This window comes from Sceloporus occidentalis, unplaced genomic scaffold (genome assembly GCF_023333645.1).
Source record: "Sceloporus occidentalis isolate IW3139 unplaced genomic scaffold, rSceOcc1.0.p SCAF_5, whole genome shotgun sequence".
Lineage (NCBI taxonomy): Eukaryota > Metazoa > Chordata > Lepidosauria > Squamata > Phrynosomatidae > Sceloporus > Sceloporus occidentalis.
In genome coordinates this window covers 103,160,886-103,183,171 of record NW_028316985.1, presented here as the reverse complement: position 1 = coordinate 103,183,171, position 22,286 = coordinate 103,160,886, and the positions used below count along the sequence as shown (strand labels likewise).

Sequence of the window (22,286 nt, the reverse complement as noted above, 5' to 3'; positions counted from 1 at the left end):
ACCACATTTTTCCATTAAGATTAGTCTTTATTTTCATCTTTTGTATGTTTTTAAAGATTTTGCTCTGTTTTTAATTTATCATTTTAATAGGATTGTTTTAATTGTTTTAGCTGGGTTTTTTTCTTCTTTTTATTTTTTGAGAGCTATCTTGAGGTCTCACTCTAGGAGAAAGAATATAAATGGTTTTTTTTTTTTTAAAAAAAAGTATATAATGTGTATATCTCCCTTAACTAGTTTGCAGTTGCCCCATGCTTTTGTTTGCAATCCATGAATATGATATATACAGATTTTTGAAGTTTAGGAAAACTTACTTGCATCAGTTGCTAAAATGATAAAAATTATATTCTGTATATCAGTAGTGTAGATTGTATGAAGATGTGGCATTGTTTTACACAGAAGCAAAGATGCAGATAGGGCTGGGTTTAAAAGTCAAAATCCAAAGCTCATAGCCACCACTTCAGTGACCAATCAGAAAATGACAGAAGGATAGCAGAAGGATAGCAGCAACAAACACACCTGGGCTGGAATCCTGTTGGTGCTTTATGCATGTGCAAGTTGCCCAGTGGAAAGTTGGGCATTTTTATCCAGTGCAGAATATACACATTCAGTTCTAAGTTGCAAAAGTGGAGTTGTGCATAGTATGCAGGGATGTGCTGTGTCACATTATTTGGTTTTACAAGGGGAGCAAATAATTGAATCAGGTTTTTTTCCCCTCACTGCCACATGTATTCTAACATTTTGCATTTCTCAAGAGCTCTTATGGGGGAGATCCCCCTGACTTGCCTCAGGGGAACAACTGGAGTCAGGGGGGAGGCAGATGTGGATCTGGAATGCAGTAGTCTTCCAGATCCTCAGCCGCCTGTCTCCATCAAGCACCCTGCACAACATTGCAGGGAGTGAGCTAAATAATATGGGAGCTACCTTTCCCACTGCTGTAGCCCTCCAGATGGCTGTCTCCCTGCTCTCCAACATGGGCATCAGAAGGGAAGTCTATTTGAGAATTGGTATGTTTGGGGGGGGGGGGGGGGTTGGACTGAGCAAGGATTCTTTTGTAGCTTTTGGATACTCAAAAGCCCGCTTTTCTCACTTGAGAATTCAAATATTTTTTCAGTCCTTCATGTGGTACCCATGTGTATGTAGTATGTATGGGATGTGCACTGTGAATTTACTGAGCATTTGGGTGTCCTTTTAAGTTGTGCAACTTTACCATTCAGTGTAAGTGTTGCATAGCATAATCAGTGCGGAGTTCCATGTACAACGTTTTACAGTACACAACCCTGGGGTCCTTTCATGCTACACAACTATAGCACTACGATTCCCCTTTAACCACTGTGGTTTCATTCTGTGACATCTTGGCATTGGCATTTAAGGGAGGAATATTTTGAATTCTCAGTCAGAGAGCTCAAGCATTTCACCAGACTATAAACCCCAGGATTCCATAGGATAGAACCACGGCAGTTAGAGTGGAATCATTGTGCTATAACTGTGGTGTGAATAGGCCTCTGATGGATCTCCGTTGTACTGTGTGGTGTTGACATGCTGGAAAGCAACTGGCTGATTATTATCTTCTACATTACAACATATTTCTTTTTTTGTTAGGCTTGGTTATAAGTCTTTTGTTTTTTGAATTTTTCTCTAGCATGTCATGAATATAGAAACAGTTGTAAAGCACAAAATAGTGTTGGGGCAGGAAAAAGAGGAATACTTCACAACTGAAGTAGCAGACATGGCTTAACAATGCCCCCCTGCCCAACTCAGTCAAAATCTTAAATTAACTAGCAGCACAACTGAGTATATGCATGTCTTTGTAGTACAAAGTTGTACAGAAACAGTTCCCAGGTGGTTGGTCTTAACTGGCTAACCCAAGCACTGAAGACAATCTCTCCCTTTTTTGGCAGGCAACCTTGGTTTTATGGCTGGGGCTTTAATCTTCCACGAGGTCAAGCACTCTTAGAGAAATGGAACCTAATTCCAGATGGGATAGATATTCTAATAACTCACGGACCACCTCTTGGTAAGAAAACACTGAAAAGTACTTCTCTGTATCATGATAATTTATCTGTGTTTTGGCCTTAGGGATAGATCATATTTTCTAGTGTGTGCTGCCTCCACATAGTTCTTGAGATATAAAGTGGTGTGATTCTGCACTACATTATAATGAAACAGTATTCCAGTATTCCCTGCTTAGAGTTATGACATCAGTAACCCTTATTGATTTAATGATTGGCATGAGCATGATGAAAAGAATGAAGTATCCACTTCCTTGCAAGGCGTTTAGAGCAGCAATATACAATTTTGCTTTCCTGCGATGGCTTTGTAATTTGCTCTGTTTACAGATATAGAAGCAGAACCCCCTACTGGAAACAAAGCAGGTACTCTGACAACAGGCAATTGATTTCCTGAAGCAAGAGTGGGGATTTTCTGGGCACTGATGGGCAGTTTTCTGAAGCCAGATCCTTATGGGGTCCACCATGGGTTGCACTAGTCCGGGGAAAAAATAGAATTTCTACTTCTGGTTCTGTTCTTTGGTATTTGGGGGACTAAACAAAGTATCAGGTGGGAGCTTTTCCTTTTAATGCAAAACCATTGCTCTCTGAGGCCTCAAGGAGTGGAAATAAACATTTTTGGCTGTATAAAGCAACATTTTTGACTGGGTTATATTTCAGTGGGAGTAGAGAAAGAGGTCCAGAAAAGGAGTCCAGATGAACCAAAAACAAAAACAGAAAAGGGCCTTGGGGTGAATGAAGCCAGTAGACTGCGCTTTCTCCAGCTTTGTGCTGAACCCTACATGAATTTACTTTAAGAAAACTTCAACTGCACTGTGCTTTACCCCTAGCTCTCTGTCTCCCTCTAGCTTTCTGTAAATCACAGTTTAAACGTACTTTGTTTAGAACCGCTTTGTTTAAACTGGGGAGATGCCTGATTCCATTTCTTGTCCTGTGCACAGAACACCTGAACCAAGTCCATCCAGGCCACAGTAGTGATTGGTTTAAGTGTTTAAGAAATGTGTGTAATTAAAAGGTTTATGTTATCTCAAATCTTGCAGCACATGTTATGTATCACCCTGTATGTTTTGAATGACTGGACATGAGCTCAAAGATCAAATAAGTCTTCTTTTCCTCTCCATCTGAACTGAAACTGCGTAATTCTAAATTCTCTCTTTGACCTCAGAAACCTGTCTTCTTCTAAAGAGTGGATTGCAGGTCTGGAGAAATCAGATTAAAGATCATTCCTAATACTCTACATATATTTATATTGATTTCTGTGTAATCTTTGCTGGAGGAAGCAGGAAATCTGATTGAAAAAGAAATCCAGAATTCAAGCCAACAATAGTCTTTAACCGTAACCTTTTATAAGTATAAGCCTTGGTGTTCCTAGGGTTGGTGTCACCCAGTGCAGGAACTCATGGTGTCACCCAGCCCCATTGACCTCCTCCTCCCATTTTACACCATTCCTTTAGTAATGCTTTTGTGCCCATTGGCTACAGTTATTCCTTTCATTTGCTGGCAGCCAATAGCTTAGGTGTTGGCAGTCAGTGGCTTAGGGACCAGCAGTGGTCCATGGACCACCACTTTGAGTAGCACTGCTCTGGGGGTGGGACATGCAGTAGGGCATGAGGTGATAGACATACACTTTTGGCCAGGCTAATACAGGAGGAGGTGAACTTTTTGATCACTTGGCCCCAGCCTTTTTAAGGTTGTATAGGTAAGAGCCAGGAACAGATAGGAAGCCTGTGAAGCTGTTTCCAGAATGATATTAGTTGGTGACCATTATAAAATACAACTAGACAAAGGTCTAGGTGCCACTCATACTTGCTGTAGTTTCCAGACATTTTTTAATTGCAGTTTCTTGTTGCCCTGTGGTCCTACATGGCTTTAAGACTCCCAAAGAGCCATGATGTTAAATGTGTGAATTTCCCTTCTTTTAAAAAGAGCAGGTGGTGGTGGTGGCGGGGGGGCAGAGGCAGGCAGGATGGGGACTTTGGTGCGGAAAGTCTTTGTTGTCATAATGTCCTCCTCAAAGGTGCTACTCATGTTTAACTCATGCAATAACCTCCCTACCATGATTCCAATAATCTTTGAATCCTTCTTTGCAGCTGGTGTGTGTGTGTGTGTGTGTGAGAGAGAGAGAGAGAGAGAGAGAGAGAGAGAGAGAGGTTAAATTATGCCTTCATGCACAGATTTCTCTTCCTAGACCAGAGTGTTAGACTGTTGCATATGGAACAGTAACAACTCATGTCTTATAGTGAATGAGATGCAACTGCTTGCTGATCATACCAAATTGCATTTCAACAGATTTCCTTCTTTTTTTTACATGAACAATATTGTAGCTTGTTTTTCTAGAGCAGGATTTCTAGACCAGAGTTTCTTGAGGGGGCACTAGTGGTTCCACAAGCGATGGTGATTGGGAAAAAAACCAATTTCTTTTTGTCCTAAAGATATAATACTTCTATGTCGGGATTCCCTGAGACCTGAACATTATTTCAAGGGTCCTTCCAGGTTGAGAAAAGGGTTGGGAAAGGGTAATCTTGAGAAACAGTCTTCCTGCCCACAGTTCAACATGCCTGCTTGTTTAAGGTAGAGCAGAATGGGTGATATAACATCTAGCATCTCTGAGCACCATTTTCATCAGAAAGCTGGTTTATGAGTGTAATAAATAAATGTGAGTTACGATCAGAACGCAGCCCCTGTTCAAAGTTCATTTCATCCATAAATGCAGTGCATGGTGTTAAACCAGCCACTGTCATGCAACCTTAGCCCTCAGTTTGCAATATCAAGATGATAATAATGTCACAATATTTTACAGGACATAAGATTAGAATGACTCTGTGTGTGTGTGTGTGTGTGTGCGCGCGCACGCGTGAATCTAGTACTTTGGTCCCTTCCCATTTGTGGAAGCTCGGTTTCCCCAACATATGGGAAAAAACATAGACAGTCACGACCCATTTTATTTAGTGGGTGGTGATGTTCGCATATCCATGTGCATGTGCTGTATTGAATAATATGGGGCATGGCAAGCTTTGGACACTTCAGTCCATGGATCACTAGCCCAACAGTGAAGCAGGCCCACTGTACATGAATACAAGATCATCATCCATCTCAAATTAGTCATTATACACCTTAATTATGTAAGTAGGAGAGATGTAAATGCTTTATATCAGGAGTGAGAATCATGCAACTCTCTAGATGTTGTTGGACTGTTGGTGGGAGGATCTCAAGATTACCTGTTTCAAATGCTTGATTCCTATATTGAAAACAATGACATTTAAAAGTGCCTGACAATTGAATGTTAATATGATCATGTTAGCAAAGATCTATGAGACTAGAAAAAAGTTTTCTTCTGATTCTCGGAAATAACATAATTTTAGTTCCACAGTGCATTCAGTTTGCTTATGTATTACCCTAGTTGTAAATTGTTAGCTGTGGCAACATTTGGTCTATTAAGACTTGATGTCCTTGTTGGTGGGTACGGTGAACTGATGCCTATGCTGCCATATTAAAGTGAGAAACATTTTATGTCTCTCCGTCTTCTTTTCACAATTTTATGAAAGTTTGGTATGCTTTCAACAGGTGACCTGAGAACATCCATTGGAAAGTGTTATGGCTCTGTAATGCTAGATTTATTACGGACTTCAGTAATAGGTAGCTCCTGTCTGCTTCATAACTCCAGTGACAGCTTATCTCTTCTCATAGGGCCCAAGGGATGGTGTTGCAACAGGCTGTCTGGTTTGAATCCTGCTCTTCACATTAAATCACAGTCAGCTTATGAGCCCAAGCCAAGAGGGTTTTTTTAAAAATAGCTGAACTTTTAAAAACTTTTGAAAAGTAGGATGGAATCCATGGAGTTGCTAGTTAAATTGGAGTTACAAAGCCCTAGAGATCAAAGCTAAATTGCCCAACCAGAATCCCTCTCATGCACTGCCTCATTCATTGTGAGAAATGGGGAAATGAATGAGTGGGGAAAGAAAGTGGAAAGCACAGTATGGCTATGCTGAACTCAAATCATGTAGAAAGGAACTTGGGATCTAGAGAACTGAGAATTGGGGATTATTTCAAACTATTGTTTTCAGTGCCTCAATTCCCAAGTGGTAGGAAGATCCCAAGATCAGCCTGTTATAAGGTCAGTTCCACTATATGGAGCAAGTTACAGTCCATCTTTTACAAACTGAACATAGGGTTGTAAGCACTCAGATGACACTGGTTTTCAGAATCAACAACCATTTCCTAAAAGGAAATATGTTGTGGGGTTCCTCAAAAACCTGCAGAACCCTGAATGTTTTGCTCCGTCACTGGCTGGTTATCAAATGCTGGTTTCCCCAATTTATTTATTTGTTGCTTATTTATTTATTTTCTACCACACCTTTCTCCTGAGAGGCAGCTTCTGGGAATTTAAAACAAGATTAAATTAACATTTCATTTTACAAAAGTTTAAAAAAGAATATAATTAAAACTGTTATTAAAACAGTCAAAAAAACATGAATTACAAATAACAGATGAAATATAATAAAATATCTTCATTGGGTAGCCACCACTCATCAGAAATATCAGGTTCGTTTAAGCCAGCATTTTCTATCCGTCAGAGGAACATCTAACACGTTAGGCTAAAAGAAGCCTACAGTAAAGCAGTCTCAACACAACACAATAATATTTTTATTGTACTAATTATATTACACATTACCATGTTGTCAGTAACTCTGAAGTTCTACAAAAAAATAAAACAGACTCCATACTGCATCAAAACTCTTAGAAATGTATTGTTCAAACAAAGATACACACATTTAGGAATTTGATTATTTGCATTTAGGAAAGGAAGCATCCCTGTAAAAATACCCTCCAACTCCCATAAGACCATTTTAAGAAATATCAGTAATTAGCTTGTGTTTTAAGAAGATATAGTGGACACCCCTCCCTTTTTTTCCCCAACTGGTAAAAGGGAGCTTTTCCTGAGATTGCAGTTGTCCTGGAAATATTCTCTTTTGTAATTTGGGCCTGTAGCAATGACACATCCCACATTTAAAATTAGAAAGAAAGAAAAAACCACCTCCCAAAAAAGTCATAGATTTCATCCCTGAAAATTAATCCATCTTTTGCCAAAGTAGACTTTTCATCCTAGTCTCTCCCTAAACAAAACAATAAAATGTCAAATACTTTTGACTTAGTAGTATTGCTGACTTAGTAGTATTGCAGACTTTATGTGGAAGTGGCATGGCTTAGAAGAAAGACCTTAGTTTGGCGGTAGAGCCTTTGCCTTGCATGTAAAACTTCCCAGGTTCAGCCTCCCAGGTTATTTACTCAAATATTGTAGAATTGGAAAAGGGATCCTGCCTCAGTTGTTCAGGTAGATGGTAATAGTCCAGAAGAACCAATGGCAGCTTTAGGTGTCTCCATAGGTTGTCCTCCCTCCCCATTTTGGTAATATCACAGATGAACTGGTGGTTTGTAGGGCAACAAATCTACCCTTGATTTAGTCCACATCAGCTATACAAGGTGTTGTCCAGTAGTAATATGGAAGGAGAGCAGTGTGATTCAGAAATTTCATTGGGCTTCATGGCCTATGAGAGCTTGGATTCAAAATTCCTTGTTTCCTCTGTAACCCTACTGCTATTTCTGTATTAAAACAAGCTTTCATTTCTTTTTAAAGTTTTTATCAGAACCAGGCTGTTTGATTGTTCATGACAAAGATTTATACTTTCCTGCCAGTTGCCGATTCCTGTTTTGAAGTAATCAAACGTTAAGAGGAAAAAAATCTAAAGCAGTCTCTAATTGTTAGCTAGGTGTAATCAATTATTCTTAGTTTGTGTAGTCAGGTGTACATAATAAGCTGCAAACATATGGGAAAGCCTCAGAAGGCTGATATTGCATGCAAACAAAAACATGTTCAACATAAATAATGCTTAATTTAATGGAGAAGTTAATTTCATGGATTTTAGTTTGCAAAGTTTTTGAAGTGGAAATACATTTTGCCTTTATGTGCAGCTTTGTTTGCAATTAACTATTTCTGGTCACAGGGATAGCAACAGCATGGATTTCCATCTTTTTGTTTATTGCTCAGGATGCTCTGTGATAAATATTTTTCTCCTTAGGCATTTTTTCCTTGGCCATGTTGGTTTGGGGGAAGCAGGATTGAATACAAGCTGCCCAGCATTATGAGCAAACAGTTTGATTCTGTAGGATTGGGTGAGAATTGAGTATTGCATAGGCCTGGGGAGAGTTTCAGTGCAGCCCATGGGGCCCTTGCTGACTTCCTGAAGCCTCGCACACTTGTTAAAATGCACACAGTTTGGCTAGATAAAATAGTTTGAGCAGCTCTAGGATGCTTAGAAATGCTGTTTGTTAGTCCTTCAAAGAACAGCAAAATAGTTCCCAAAATATGACTGGGAGTGATCCGACTTCCTTTTCAGTCTCTAAAATGGTGGCTCTGTGGCCTTCCAGAGGTATGCCATGGCTAAAAATCAGGTGGTGCATCCCTGGTTGTGTAGTGTGCTTACCATCCCTGCTATAGGGCTATTTCAGCTGCTTGGCAAATGGCCTGACTGTCCTGGTACCATTGTACAAAACCACATATTTTCAAAAGCTCAGGCGAAGAATTGTGCAGAAGACAGCAGTACTCCATGGCCCTCAGGATTCCATAGTTGGAATTTCTACAACTACAGACCCATTCATACATCCATGTTAGTGCTTTATAGTTCCTTGTCGATGCCACAGGAAGATACTAGTTATGTTTTCTTACTTGTTATAGAGTTTCCTTAAAGTCTATAATCAGGGTGTTGTATTGTGTGCATATAGTGACTACATCCTGATCATCATCTTCAGCATTCAGATAATACAAATCCAATACACGTGCCAACAATGATCATAATAGAAGTGCTGCTGTGGTCATTGGAATGCCTGCAATCCATATCCTTGAATGACAGTTCACATGTGACTGTACAAAGTCCATTTAAATACATACCAGAGAGAAATCGAGAGCATAGCTGTTCACACGGGGTGCATCTACATTGTAGAAATAATACCGTTTGACACCACTTTGTCCACAGTATAGATGCTGCCATGGAGAACTAAAACATTTATTTCTTAGCCCTGGAGATGCACTTCCCTACTCAGAGAAGCCTGCACAAAGCCTGTTTTACTCCTTGTGCTACACCATTTTTTCAGAAAACCAGAACTCACAAATGTTTTTGTGCAACCTTATGCAACAGCAGAACAATTACAGTTGCTATAGAACTAAATGTGTGTCATAGCACGGATTGAATTCTTGGCAAACTCTTGAACAAGCATATGTGAAGCAGTTCTTGTGGCTATTTTCTTTCTCATAGTTCTTTGGATCCAAATTTTTATATATCATAACCAATTTCATTTGAAAAGGTGCCCAGAGAAGCTATATCAGAATGTAGATTTTGTTTTTAAAAATACATCCATTCAGCTTGAGATAAGGGCAATTGTGGAGGTGAGGTCCATATCCATGATGAAGATTCTATTAGCTAAATGGAGATTGGGCCAATTTGCACATAATAACAAGCCATAATTGATGTGAATTCTTGATTATTGCATATGAAAGAAGTTCTGATACTGGTCACTCATGTTTGGCTCTTTCTACCAAAGGAAGCAACTAAACAAACTGAGAAGTCAATAGCAAACAGACTTTTGTGGATCTGAGCTGGCATTGCTGGCTTTATGTGTTTTTTAAAATTATTATTAATCCCACTTTTCCACTAAAAATAATGCTCTGAGTGGCTTTTCTAGCAAGTCAGCATCAGAAGTTAGTTAGTTGTTCTTGGCATCTGATTACTGCACTACTTGGATGAAACAAGCCAGGACTCCAAGTTCAGATACACAACATTCAGTTCACAGTCTACCATATGTGTAAACTGGGCCTCTGTATTTTTTCAGTTATAAAATGTAATATGTGAATGAGGCAAACACATGTTTGGGAATATAAATTTTTACGAGTGCAGTTATCAAAGTGTGAGGATTTGATGTTCTCAGTCAAATGTGCATGGCCGCAGCTTTGAGATTTGTGAGACCGAATGTGTAGGAAACCTCTTGGGTAACTTTCTGGGTTCCTGTACATGGAAATTAAATTTTACTTCAGTCAGTTTGACAGCCTGTAGCCTTTGGGGGAATACCACGCAATCTAGCAACGACATGAAGCAGGTTTGGAATTCTGCGTATATTTAGAGGATTGGAGCACTGGGGGAGGGGGAACAAAAGAACATTTTATCCCTATCGGTTCTTTCAGAAAAGGAAATGGGATGATAAGGTACATAATTTTACTGAATGGATTGGATTTCATCTCAACATCAGTAAGTTGTAGGTAGGAAAGAAGTCAAACAAGCAATTGTTTGGGTTCCCACGGCCCAGAGGACTCCATCTAGTAGTCTTTGCTAGGTAATAGTAAGATCTAGAAAGAAGAACTGAAGGGAATTATTTTATGACCTCAGATGGAAAGTACTAAAGCCCTGCCATCACATGGCTAATTCTGAATCTAAAAATACAAACTAAATGCATCCATTTGTGATTAAGGCATGGCGTGCAGTCTTAAGCATGTAGCCTAGGGATGAAATTTAACATTTTCATCCTTAACTTAAAAGAAAATAGCTCTGTTAATTTATCCCCAGATAATTTTACCTTTCTTCCTTGCTTTGTTTAAAGCATTTTAAATTTAGAAGGATAGCCCTCAGCACAGATGGTAATGGTTACACAATATACAATGGATCAGATTAGACATAATTTCTTCTCACATGTGTGGCATATATTGGGCCACAGAATCCTCATTTATATTTTTGCTTATAGGATATAAATACTTGTTAATAGGCACTGCTGCTTGAATATTATGGCTGTTATCCCTTTTATTTCAGTAGGGCTCAAATGAACATAAGAGGGGTTACCTTCAGGTTAGCAGACAGTATCTTAAGTTTATTAAACGATTACTGGTATAGATAATGAGATTTTCCCTTAAATTCATTAACGAAAATTGTTTAATTAACTTTTATTTAAAAGCACCTCTATTCAGAGAAAGATCTTTCTTTTAAACAGTTGTTTGTGGCAGGACTTGCTCTAATCTTGCATAGTTGATTTTTAATTTTATTCGGACAGATATTATTCATTTCTTAATATTGGTCAATGAATGTACTGTTTATAGTTTCAAATATATTTCTTTAAACATTGCCTTAAGGGTCAGAAGAAACATACAACATAGTAAGTTTTTAATTAAAGGTATAGATTTTCTCATAATATCTCTTTATTTTATTCTTTTATATTGCTTTGATTTGGATTTCCTGCATGGCAGGGGGTTGGACTGGATGGCCCTAGTGGTCTCTTCCAACTCTACGATTCTATGATTCTATGATTCTATGATTTCTTTATTTTAAAGGTTTCTTAGACTGGGTTCCTAAGAAAATGCAACGAGTGGGATGTGTTGAACTGTTGAATACAGTCCAGAGACGAATACAACCACGTCTTCATGTTTTTGGACACATTCATGAAGGTCAGAAAGGGGAACATGTTATGTGTTGATTTGTCTGTATGTTTGTGTATTTGGTTCTGTTTTTTTTTTTTTAATTTAATGAATTTTTTAAGGGGGGAAAAAGAAAGTGGGACATGTGTCCATGAGTGTGTTTGTGAAAGTGAATGAAATTGTAGACTTGAGCCTACTTCATCCGGTGAGGAACCCCACCAACATGCTCAAAATAATTCCCAAGTACTGTAATTACTGTGGAAGGAGCAGGTTGTGTAGTAGATGTGTCAGTGCTGATTTTACATGAATTCTGCCCAGTGAGATTACCTGGAGCTAGTAAAAGAAAAACCATGTTGCTTTGTTCCTGAAGGGCAGCTACTTCTAAGTTTGATACACATGTGAAAGCATTTTGCTTTACTGGTAGGAACTGGTATCTACATATTCTAGAAACAGGGCAGGTGCATCAATCCATGAGGGAAAAGAAAAAGAAAACAGGCAAAGTGATGTGTGTGTTCAAGTCGCTTGTTGACTTATGGTGACCCCATGAATTTCATAGGATTTTTTAACTGAAGGAATTCTCAGAAGTGGTTTTGTCAGTTTCTTCTTCTGAAATACAGCCTACAGCACCTGGTATTCTGTTATTCTCCAATCCAAGTACTAACCACAGCTGCCCCTTCTTAGCCTCCAAGATCAGACAGATTCTGGTGCCTCCTGTAGAGGAGTGAATAAAAAGGGATGGCACATTTCAAGATTTCCTGTACTATTTTTCACTTACATTCTGTTTATTAGGGGGTACGACTTGGGCATTTTCTGAAAATAAACGTTGTCTTTTGTAGTGAGTTTGTATATTTTCCTCTTTGTTTTGCAGTAAAAAAAATCTACCACAAAGGAGTCAGAAGAGCATTTTAGAGCATATATGCAAACAGTTCAATTTATGTTCTGTTAAATGGGTTATGTTGCACCTGTCCACACTGTTTACATAGTATTAAAGGCAGTGGTGTTCCTTTCCTGAACAATTATAAAATGAAATATTCATTATATAAAGGAAGATTTGGTAATGAACCAAATTTGTAAAAAATAAAATAGTGTGACTTTGTAGGGTTCAGTGTTTCAAACAGTGCTATCCAGTGGACATTTATTCAGAAGAAAGGGCCTGTACAGACAGGCCAAAATAAAGATGCTTTGGGTCACTTTGGAGGTATGCTGTTTCAATGCTGCATGTGTCCTAAGGACTGGAGTGCAGCTTCTGGCCTCTTAAGATGTGTGTGTAATTTAAATGGCATACCTCCAAAGTGACCTGAAGCAGCTTTATTTTGGCCTGTCTGTTTGGGTCCCATGTTCCAAGTGAGAGCCAGTGAGGCGTAGTGGTATGAAGTTCAAGGTTTGAACTACTCAGCCATGAAAACCCACTGGTTTTACATTCGCTCTCACACTCTCATCCTCAGAGGAAGGCAAACACAAACCCCCCTCCAAACAAATCTTGCTAAGAAAATTACCTTAGGGTTGCCACAAGTCAGAAATTATATGAAGGCACACAACAACAACAGAAAGTTGCAAGTAATGTTGTATAGGGCTGAAGCCAGTTCTACTAAGGTAATAACTAGTCTAGCAAACTGAAAGGTAAACTAGGCACTCCTGATGTAGCCAGATTTGCTTATTTCTTGTATCTGGCCCACTCATGTATAGAGGAGATAGCAGTCTGCTTCCCCAGCCTTACCATTCTCAGTGAGCACATTTTTTTCACACCAGCCCGTCTCTGTATAAAAAAAATGATCTGGGTTGAAGAGAAAAGTAGCTGAGATGTGATAATAGTATAATAAGATAGGATGGGAGAGAGCTCATCTTCCCTCATTCCCACACAGCCTTTGTTACTAAAAAAATAGATTTCTAACCCTTTGCTTTATACTTGAACATGGCAGACATGTGAGCAATGAAATGTGGTTGTAGTCATCACATTTGGTGTCACCTGAATTATGAATAGAGTGCGCACACAGTCAGTTCACAAGACAAAGACCTTCCATCAATTCACAGAAGTAGAGCTCTAACTTCAAAAGAGATGATAAAAAAAATCTCAAAGACAGATAATGGAGTTGACAAGTCACAGTTGCAGAGGTTCATAGATGTCAAAGTTAAGCTACAGTTTTTTCTTTAAAAAATTACAATAACCTCCATCTTTTTAAGGAATTTATATTCACAAATAATAAATTTGTACTGACAATGAGTACCATAAATGCATCAAGTTGATAGAGGGGATGGCTCTGCAGAACTCAAAGAACTCTTTGACTTTGGACCTGTGTTTCTTGAACGTAGGGAAATGTTGGGGCCTTTGTGAGATACAGTGTTGTGAAATGATGAGGTGACCATATAAACAATTAACAAATGACAGCAGACATATGCATATCTTTTATATGCCTCAGTAGCTGCTTAAATCCTGACCCCCAAAAATTACTTGTAGAAAATTCTGTCCATACAAATGGATGTTAGCATAATTTTAGTACCAGTACACAAGTAACACAAATGCTACTCAGAACAGGACTAGTGAGGATTATAGTGTTTTGGCAACATATATACTAGGAACAGAGCCAAGTCTGTAATAATATCACTTACAAAGTGAGCAGCATAATAAAGGAAGCAGGATTTTTTTTATTGCAACTCACAAATAAATTCAAGAAAACAGAAAGGTAAATGCAAGCTAGATGTAAGCTTGGAGTATTCAAATTCTTCAAGGAAGAACTTCCAAGTAAGTTATCATACACAGCCGTAATACTGCAAGCTGCTCTTTATAGAGTGGCTGCATGCTGTAAGCACATAAAATCTGTGCCCACCCCCTACTCTGACCAAATAAAAGTACATCTGCAGTAGTCATTTACAGAACGTCTGGGAAGAATAAATAATTGACTGTTCTTTCCTCTTAAAAACTATTTTCCTTGTCAAAAAATATCCCACCTGAGACTGTATTTTGTGCTGGTCCATTGAAAATGATGACAGAATCCCCATTATTCTAGTGCTATTGTCAACTCCTCATTCTTTTTCAAGGCTTAGTTGTATACCCAGTTGCAAATTCTTGAGGGTTGCTTGTCTCGTTTTCTTGCACCCTCTCTCATGTTTCACTAAGATACACACACAGAGACAGAGCCTGGTCCTGATTTGAATAAATGGTTCTACCTAAAGACTGTTTCCAGGGTCTGGAGACTCAACTTTGTAAGACAGGCAGGATATAAATCAAATAAATAAATAAACCAGCATGTAATTTGCCTAGAAACATTTCTCAGATCTATCTTTCATTGAACATTATGGAATGATTCAGTGTTTTATTTTTCTTTTCTAAAAACAGTTCCTGGGGTGATTCATTACTAACTAGGATATGCTTCATGCAGCATCTTAGAAAAAGGGCCCTCATCCAGTGAAATTGTATGCCCCAAGTTAAAAGATCACACATACCAATTTATAACGTGAAATTTCTGGTTTAAATGCACATATAATTTACTGCCATTTTTTCAGATAGATCCCAGTCATATCTGATTACTAATGATTGGTCTCAGACCCCCCCCCACCCCCCCAAATGGGAGACAAGACACATTTTTCAGTAGAATATCAGTGGCAATTTTTAGAGTCTGGTGATACCTCCAAGTCTTACTATGAGCTGTGTAATCAGATAATGTCACATGGCCATATGTATTGCCGCTCACGTTCACCCACACTCCTTTTTTGAGACATGATAGAAGCCCAGGAGGGGCAGAGTCACTGAACCTTTTTTCCTTCTTAAATACAGAGCCAGACGGGGTGCACTACACAAACTCTTCAAGTAGTGCTACCCTTTTCTCTCACTTTTGACTTGCCAGATTCCCTAATCTCTTCAAGTGCACATTAAATTGAAACAAAATAGAAAAGTTCATCCATAATTCTGTGATTATTTTTTAATTTTATTTTTAGGTTATGGAGTTATGGCTGATGGAACTACCACCTATGTGAATGCTTCTGTTTGTACAGTGAATTACCAGCCACTCAACCCACCTATAGTTATTGATTTACCGAATCCAAGGAATACATGATTATTAAAGGACACGGATATGAAGCCCACAATCTACTCACAACATTAGCAATGGTCTGCTACTAGCCAACATGATTACTGAACCTATATTAAATTATCAAAATATTTTTCTTCTTTCTTTATGGACAAACTGGAAAGGTGAGAATGGACAGATAACATAAATATTTGGTATCATCACAGCCTTCTGGAAGTACTTTAATGGAGCTAGCATTTCACTGATTTGAAGTAACTTTTTAATGAAACAAAGAGGATATGCTTTCCACATTATATAGAGATACATTGGTGCATTTTGTATATTCTGTATGTTATACTGAACTTACTGAAAAGACATGACTGTTCAGCAAATTGATTATGAATGTTTATAGTTTTATTTGTGTAATGCTAAATAACAGCATTTGCTTATTTTAAAAATGGCTGCACAGGCCCATCATGTGGACAGATGTACGTGTGCCATGTTCTTTGAAGTAATATGGCATGTGTAGCACAGTACCTTAAATATTTGAGAGGCAAAAGGAAGCAAAATTGTTCTACCTTCTTTTCAAATTTAAAATCTTCCAAAAATATTTTTTTGGGGGGGGGGGAACCTAGAAATGTGTAGAAATTCTCCTTTTGCTTTTCACATTGGAAGAGTTAAGGAATAACTGGGCTGATTACTAAAATGCTGCACACTGCAGAAAAATCAGAAAAAGCGGCAATTCAGATGGAAACTCAGGAATATCACCACCACCTTGGGCTAAATTCAGTTGCAAGTCCAACTAGAATAAATGAAATATATCAATGGGATTTACATAGGTGCTGATGTAACATTTACCATTTAATACAATGGATGTAATTGGGACTAACAATTGTATTTACCCAAAGAATTTTGCTCTCGTAAAACTTAATTCTGTAACTTATGATGCAGTTTTTATGGTATTGGGTTCATGCATCAGTCATGTGTTCATTCCAGTTTCTTCATTTTTAAAATTCTTTGGCAGTGTACAGAATCTGCACCAACTCATAACTGATAACAGATCTATGTCAGCTCTGCTGTTGCTTTTCATTCGCATTTTTTATTGGGGAGAATAACATTTTTTATTATGTCAGATATGGCCTTTTCATAACCCAAGCATGGAACTTCACTTGAATATATGGTAACGAAGAACTGCAGGAAAAGAGATTGCACCTCAACATTAGGAAGAACTTCCTAAGAATAAGAGCTGTTTGATAAAGGAGCACGCTGCCTTGGAGTGTGGTGGAGTCTCCTTCTTTGAAGGTTTTAAAACAGAGATGGTCATCTGTTGGCAGTGCTTTGATGGGATATTCCTGCATGGCAGGCGGTTGGACTGGATGGCCCTGGTAGACTCTTCCGATTTTATGTTTCTAAGAAAGAATTCAAAACAGCTGCTATTTCCATAAGAGGACTGTATGGATGTTTTAGATTAGTTGCAGAGTAAGATTTCTAGATTTGTGGAATGATCATTGCATATGGAAGACAGATCTCAGAAACCATGTTCATATGCTACAAAGCTGACAAACTGCATGCATGCACCTGTTCACAACTTGTGCTTCAGAACTTATGAGCATCCAACAGGCAACATAGGTATGGATTTTAACTACAGAAGGTGCCTGTGGTTTCTACCACATATGATTTCAGAAATGGGGGTCTCACAGTCAAATCTGAGAGCTACACATAATGATAAATAGACTTGTTTCATGGTACTAAACCAAGGGTAATTTCCACAATAGTTATTAGTTGGCATTCTGACAAAGAACCATATATTGTAAAATTATCCATTATTGTAATTGTTTTTCCCCCCATATCATCAGGTAAGCAGGTGTATAACAGAAAAGTTAAATTAATCCAAGTTGTATGTGAAGGGAGATGGCAGTTATTTTTGGTTATAGCTGCAGAAAAAAAAATTGCTACCACAAAAATGGCTTCCAGATCCCAACACGTTCACACTAATCATTCTGGGCACGATTCTGTCTTTCCTCAATACAAAAACATGGAAGAAAGTTGTATTTTGAAGCATCAGCTATCTTTAAAAGCTGATTTAGCTTAAGTGACAAATCTAGAGGGAAGAAGGGGGGCAAATGCGGACTTCCTCAAATAAATAAAGGAGTCTAAAATGTTTACATTTTCTCATGGCACTGCAAAAAAGCCTTTAAAAGGAGGTAGATCATATTATTTTAAAAAGAGCCCTCCCTCCCTTTCTTTTTATCTCAAGAACCATTTCTGTCTCATTGCAAAGATACTCTCTGAAGAATATTTTTTCCTGAGGTACTTCCTTCAAAATAATGTGTATTTTTTATGTGGGAATGATATGAAGGCAACTATTACCTTTAAAAGGAAACATTACGAAGCTTTTAAGATGACAAAGTTTAAAAGTACATTGAATCATTTTGGCATAACTGGATTGTTGTTGTATTTTTCTGTCAAGCATGTTAGACCAATAAAATCTTATAAAGCTAATACTGGGTTTTGTATTAATTAGAAGTGAGTCATGTCAGATTCAAAATTTTATAATTGACTGTATTTTTAAAAATTGTTATTAAAAAAGAATTTTGTTTTGATATTTCTAAGATAAGCCAAATAATGTTACAGTTTCCAACAAATAAAGGCTTCAGTCCCACAGAAGAGATCTGCCTGTGGAATAGGATTGCATATGCACAGCTGCCTTTAATGCTGATTGACCTCTAGATGCATCACATTCTTCCAAGCATCCCTTGAATGGCACACTTCTAGAGCCATAAGTTCTTGAATGTGATTAGAGCTAAACGAATGCCAAATCATACAGCACTTGAAACATATTCTAATAGGATTGGTGTGGGTGCCTGTCATTGAAAAAGACCCGGGTCAGTTGCAATAAAGTACATCCATCCATAGCTGTGCTTCTAAACTCTGAGCATTGGGAACCCTGTTTTCGTGACAAGAAGTATGAAAAGTTTTTTTAAGTTAGCTATTTAAGTTCAGATAAATATCAATTCAAGAGTGATCTGCTATTATATGTATTCTTCACTATAATGTCAAAATTTTGATTTTGGTTAGGTGGTGCATAATTACCGACTGTTGGGGCAGTTAGATCACAGTGTTTTCCAAGTCTGTCTACATTTCTTTATATCACACACTGATGCCATATGAGTGATGTGATACGAAAATGGTGTCGCATCCTTTACATGCATGCTCAAAGCATACCCTCCTTTTTTCAACAGTTAAGATTACATTTGTCCAAATCTGTTAATATAGATGGTCTAGATTAGTTGCAGATTATAGGTCTCTCCTCTGCTGTGTTATCTTAGTTCCATTTATTCCTAATTGCCACTGATGTTATTGGAATAAATCCCAGTGATAAATCCCAGTTGCCTAAGTGGTTTGAGGACTCTAGGGGAAAAGCTTGAACCAGCAGGTCTTTACTTGCAGAAGACTTCTGTGTCTCCAGCAGCATTCTCACAGACTTTACCTTAGACTGAGAACATGTGTACAATTAAAGACCAACGAGAATTTGAATTGTGCCCCACTTTATGTGATAGTACTGATTCTAATGGGTAAGATTGTAGTGTGGAAAATCTTGGCTTCATGTTTCTGGCTTTGCATCTCCTTGCACTTGCTGCCTTGATACCCAGTGACAGCTTCTAGTTTGCATTTACTTTGGTTTCTGTGTTGTCTTTTCTACAGATCTTGCTCACTGCTCTGTTCAACTCAGGTGGCTATTCTTGTATTTCAGCTCAAACATAATAAATTTCCCAGTAAGGCCAATTACAAAAGAACAGGAAATTTGAATTATTATTATGGGTTGGATGTTGCCTCAAGCAATGCTAATGAATGAAGGAAATAATCCCATTAAACTTCAAGAAAGTAGCTTTTGTTTTCATCAGTCTAACTGAATATAGAATATAGAATCAGGCCATTAGTATCTAAACAGAGGAACTGCAGCTGCAGTTCCAGTTTTCACTAAAGATAAGTGACACGTTTTCTCCATTCTTTGGGTACACAACAACGAACGCACAACTTTAATGCCTCATTATTGCCTTTTCTTTCTGATATGCAATTGTATTGTTCTTTCTGCACAATGATTATTCAAACATCTCTGTGGTTCAAACATGAATGTAATAAAAACGTTAAGACTTACAATGTACAATGTACAATATCTGTAGCTGACTAGCAGTATTCAGATTCTGCTTATAATTGACTATTATATTAATATATTATATTATATAATGGACCATACAGCAACTAACATACCTTGATCATTGGAGATCAGAAGGCTCAGCAGACACACATCTAGCAATGACTCAATCTGCAGGAATCTCTTAAGGACAACCAGACATCCCTACCTGATACATGTTGAAATGTGAAGTGCATCCAGCTCCAGGGAAATTGCTGGAAGCATTTCAGCAAATTACCTTCTCTCCAATGACAGAAATGGCTGTGTTATGGGGCTGCCTCATTTAATGGTGAGTTCTGGGGAAAACAGCATCAGGAGACATGCCACACATACATCTCCCAGAGCAGGATTCCATCTAATGTTTGTATTGAAGAGTATTGTTGCTATTTGAAGAGTATTGTTGTTGTTACTTGTGTCCTGCTTTTCCCAACAAATTGGGATTCAAAGTGGCTCACAGTCTAAAAGAGCAGTACAACTAAAATCATACCAAAAGTGAGCAATAAAACAGAATCAAAATAGAATTCGTCCCAAAGTTAGAAGAGGAAAATGCGATCAAATATGTTAAAAAGCTCTTTAAAACAGTTCAGTTAAAACAATACAGACCCCCACCCCAGCACATTCTCTACAAACTTTCTGTTTTAAAAGCCTGCCTGGATAAAAAGGTTTTAGACAGAGCTAGCAAATGATCAATGCAGAGAACTATTTACATGTCAGGGTTGCCTTCGTTAGACAGAGGCAGATATTTACTACCTCTAGAAACCATTCCATCATTTCCAGCCATGTTATAAATCCTGCCCAGATTTCTGTCTGGTGTGAATTGCCTTGCAGAGAAACAAGCCTCAAACTAGATAGGATGCGAAGTGCATCATTTTGGGTGTTGTCTCTCTTTTTACAGCTATAAATGCCACAATGCTCCATAGATAGAAAGATACACAGATAGATATTGATATCACCAATGCACGCACACACACACACTCTCTCTAAATGGTGTGGTCTCAGTAGTGTGTGTGTTACTCTGAGACCCCATCATTTCCATCAAGACTACCGCATGGAGAAAGAATAGTTAAATTATTCCCCAACTTTGCTATTAGCTGCAACAGAGAAACTTTCATTGGGGCAGCGGAGGTGCTCCTCTTGCAACTAATTTTTAAGGAGAATATCCATGGAAAAGAAAGGGGCTGATTCTCTGGGCTGTCCCGCCTTCCCCAAGGCTTCCTATGGGGATTATTTTTAATTACAAAAAGAGTTGTGGCACTTGAGTAGACATGTTCAACGTTAAAGCTAGTCTGGTTTTAAGTCTAGATTCACAGTTGTTTGCTTGTGTCACTGTATTAAATCAAGTATTATTGTTGTTAGCTACTATCAAGTTGAAATTTAATCATCTTGGCCTCCAGGAATATTTCTGGCCTGATTTGCTGAAGGATCCAGTTGTTTGCATTTCTGGCTGACCACAATATCCCTCAGCACTTTTCTCCAGCACTGCATCTCAGATCAGTTGATTTTCATTTTATCTGCTTTTTTTCACAGTCCAGTGCTCACATCCATACATAGTGATTAGGAATACTATGGCTCGGATGATTCTAGCTTTGGTGCTCAGTTGTGTATCTTTACACTTTAGGATCTTCTCTAGCTGCCATTCCCATTCCTAGTCTTCTTATCTCTTGATCGCAGTCTATGTTTGATCCCAGGTACATGAAATCTCTTGACTATTTCAATTTCCTCATTGTCTAATTTAAATTTATGTAGGTCCTCCGTGGTCATTATTTTTGTATTCTTTATGTTCAGCAGCCTTTGCACTTTGTTCCTTGGTCTTCCTTAGTAACTGTTCCAAGTAACTGATGTTTTCCGCTATTAATATTGTGCCGTCTGCATAACTTAGGCTATAGATGTTCCTTCCTCTTATCTTCACTCCTTCTTCTCAGCCTAGCCTTGCTCTTCATATGGTGATGATATGCAGCCTTGTGACTCCTTTGCGTATTGGGAACCATTCTATTTCTCCATATTCTGTTCTGATAGTGGCCTCTTGTCTACAGTATAGCTTTCTCAGCAGAACTATAAAGTATATTAGCATAGAAGCAAAATTACCGTTCTTCCATTTTGATTTGCACAATTTTAGGGGGAGCAGGTATACTTCTCCCCAAATTGCTTAAGCGTCAGGAATTTTTTTTGTTAATCCTATTTGTTTCCAGTGTTTCCCCATCTAATTTGATATAATTTTCCCTTCTAATGTATAATTAATCAATATCATTAATTAGTTTATTCTTCAGAATTAGTCGCATTCTGAATTAGTCATGCTGGAGATGCCAGCTGTTCAGGAATAGAGAGATGATCCATATACTTATGTCAGGTCATAAAGTAGCTGTTACGAGATGTTACCTCAGTAGTACTTAACTCACAAAAGGTATGCAAAGGGATCTGGCTGCCAGTCTGCAGCAAGTTTCCACAGAGACGAGATAAATGGCTGAGTACAAATATGGTTCCAGTCTCTGGTACTTTTGGGGGTACAAACCCAGATTATCCACCGGCAGAGTTACTCACTCAGTCCCAATACTTAAGAAGTATTGATGTAGTAAATGACATGATTTCAGACCACGGCATAGTTACATAGCTACATAGTTAATCCAGTTTGT

At 38.2% G+C, this 22,286-nt stretch overlaps 1 protein-coding gene across 9 annotated transcripts in view; it reads left to right on the top strand.

The window, feature by feature from the left end:
- The window catches only part of LOC149312606 (metallophosphoesterase domain-containing protein 1), a 144,831-nt gene that overhangs the window by 81,135 nt on the left and 41,410 nt on the right, over positions 1 to 22,286 (top strand). For 3 of the 9 annotated variants that reach the window (XM_089524963.1, XM_089524961.1, XM_089524962.1), the window contains exons 7-9: positions 1,899 to 2,014; positions 11,374 to 11,487; positions 15,391 to 17,933. In XM_089524963.1, coding sequence (XP_089381089.1) covers positions 1,899 to 2,014; positions 11,374 to 11,487; positions 15,391 to 15,509 — 349 coding nt within the window. In that variant the 3' untranslated portion in view covers positions 15,510 to 17,933. Of the gene's footprint in view, positions 1 to 1,898; positions 2,015 to 11,373; positions 11,488 to 12,325; positions 17,934 to 22,286 lie in introns of those variants that run through there. The other 6 variants (XM_089524970.1, XM_089524966.1, XM_089524969.1 and 3 more) reach the window with 5 other exon arrangements.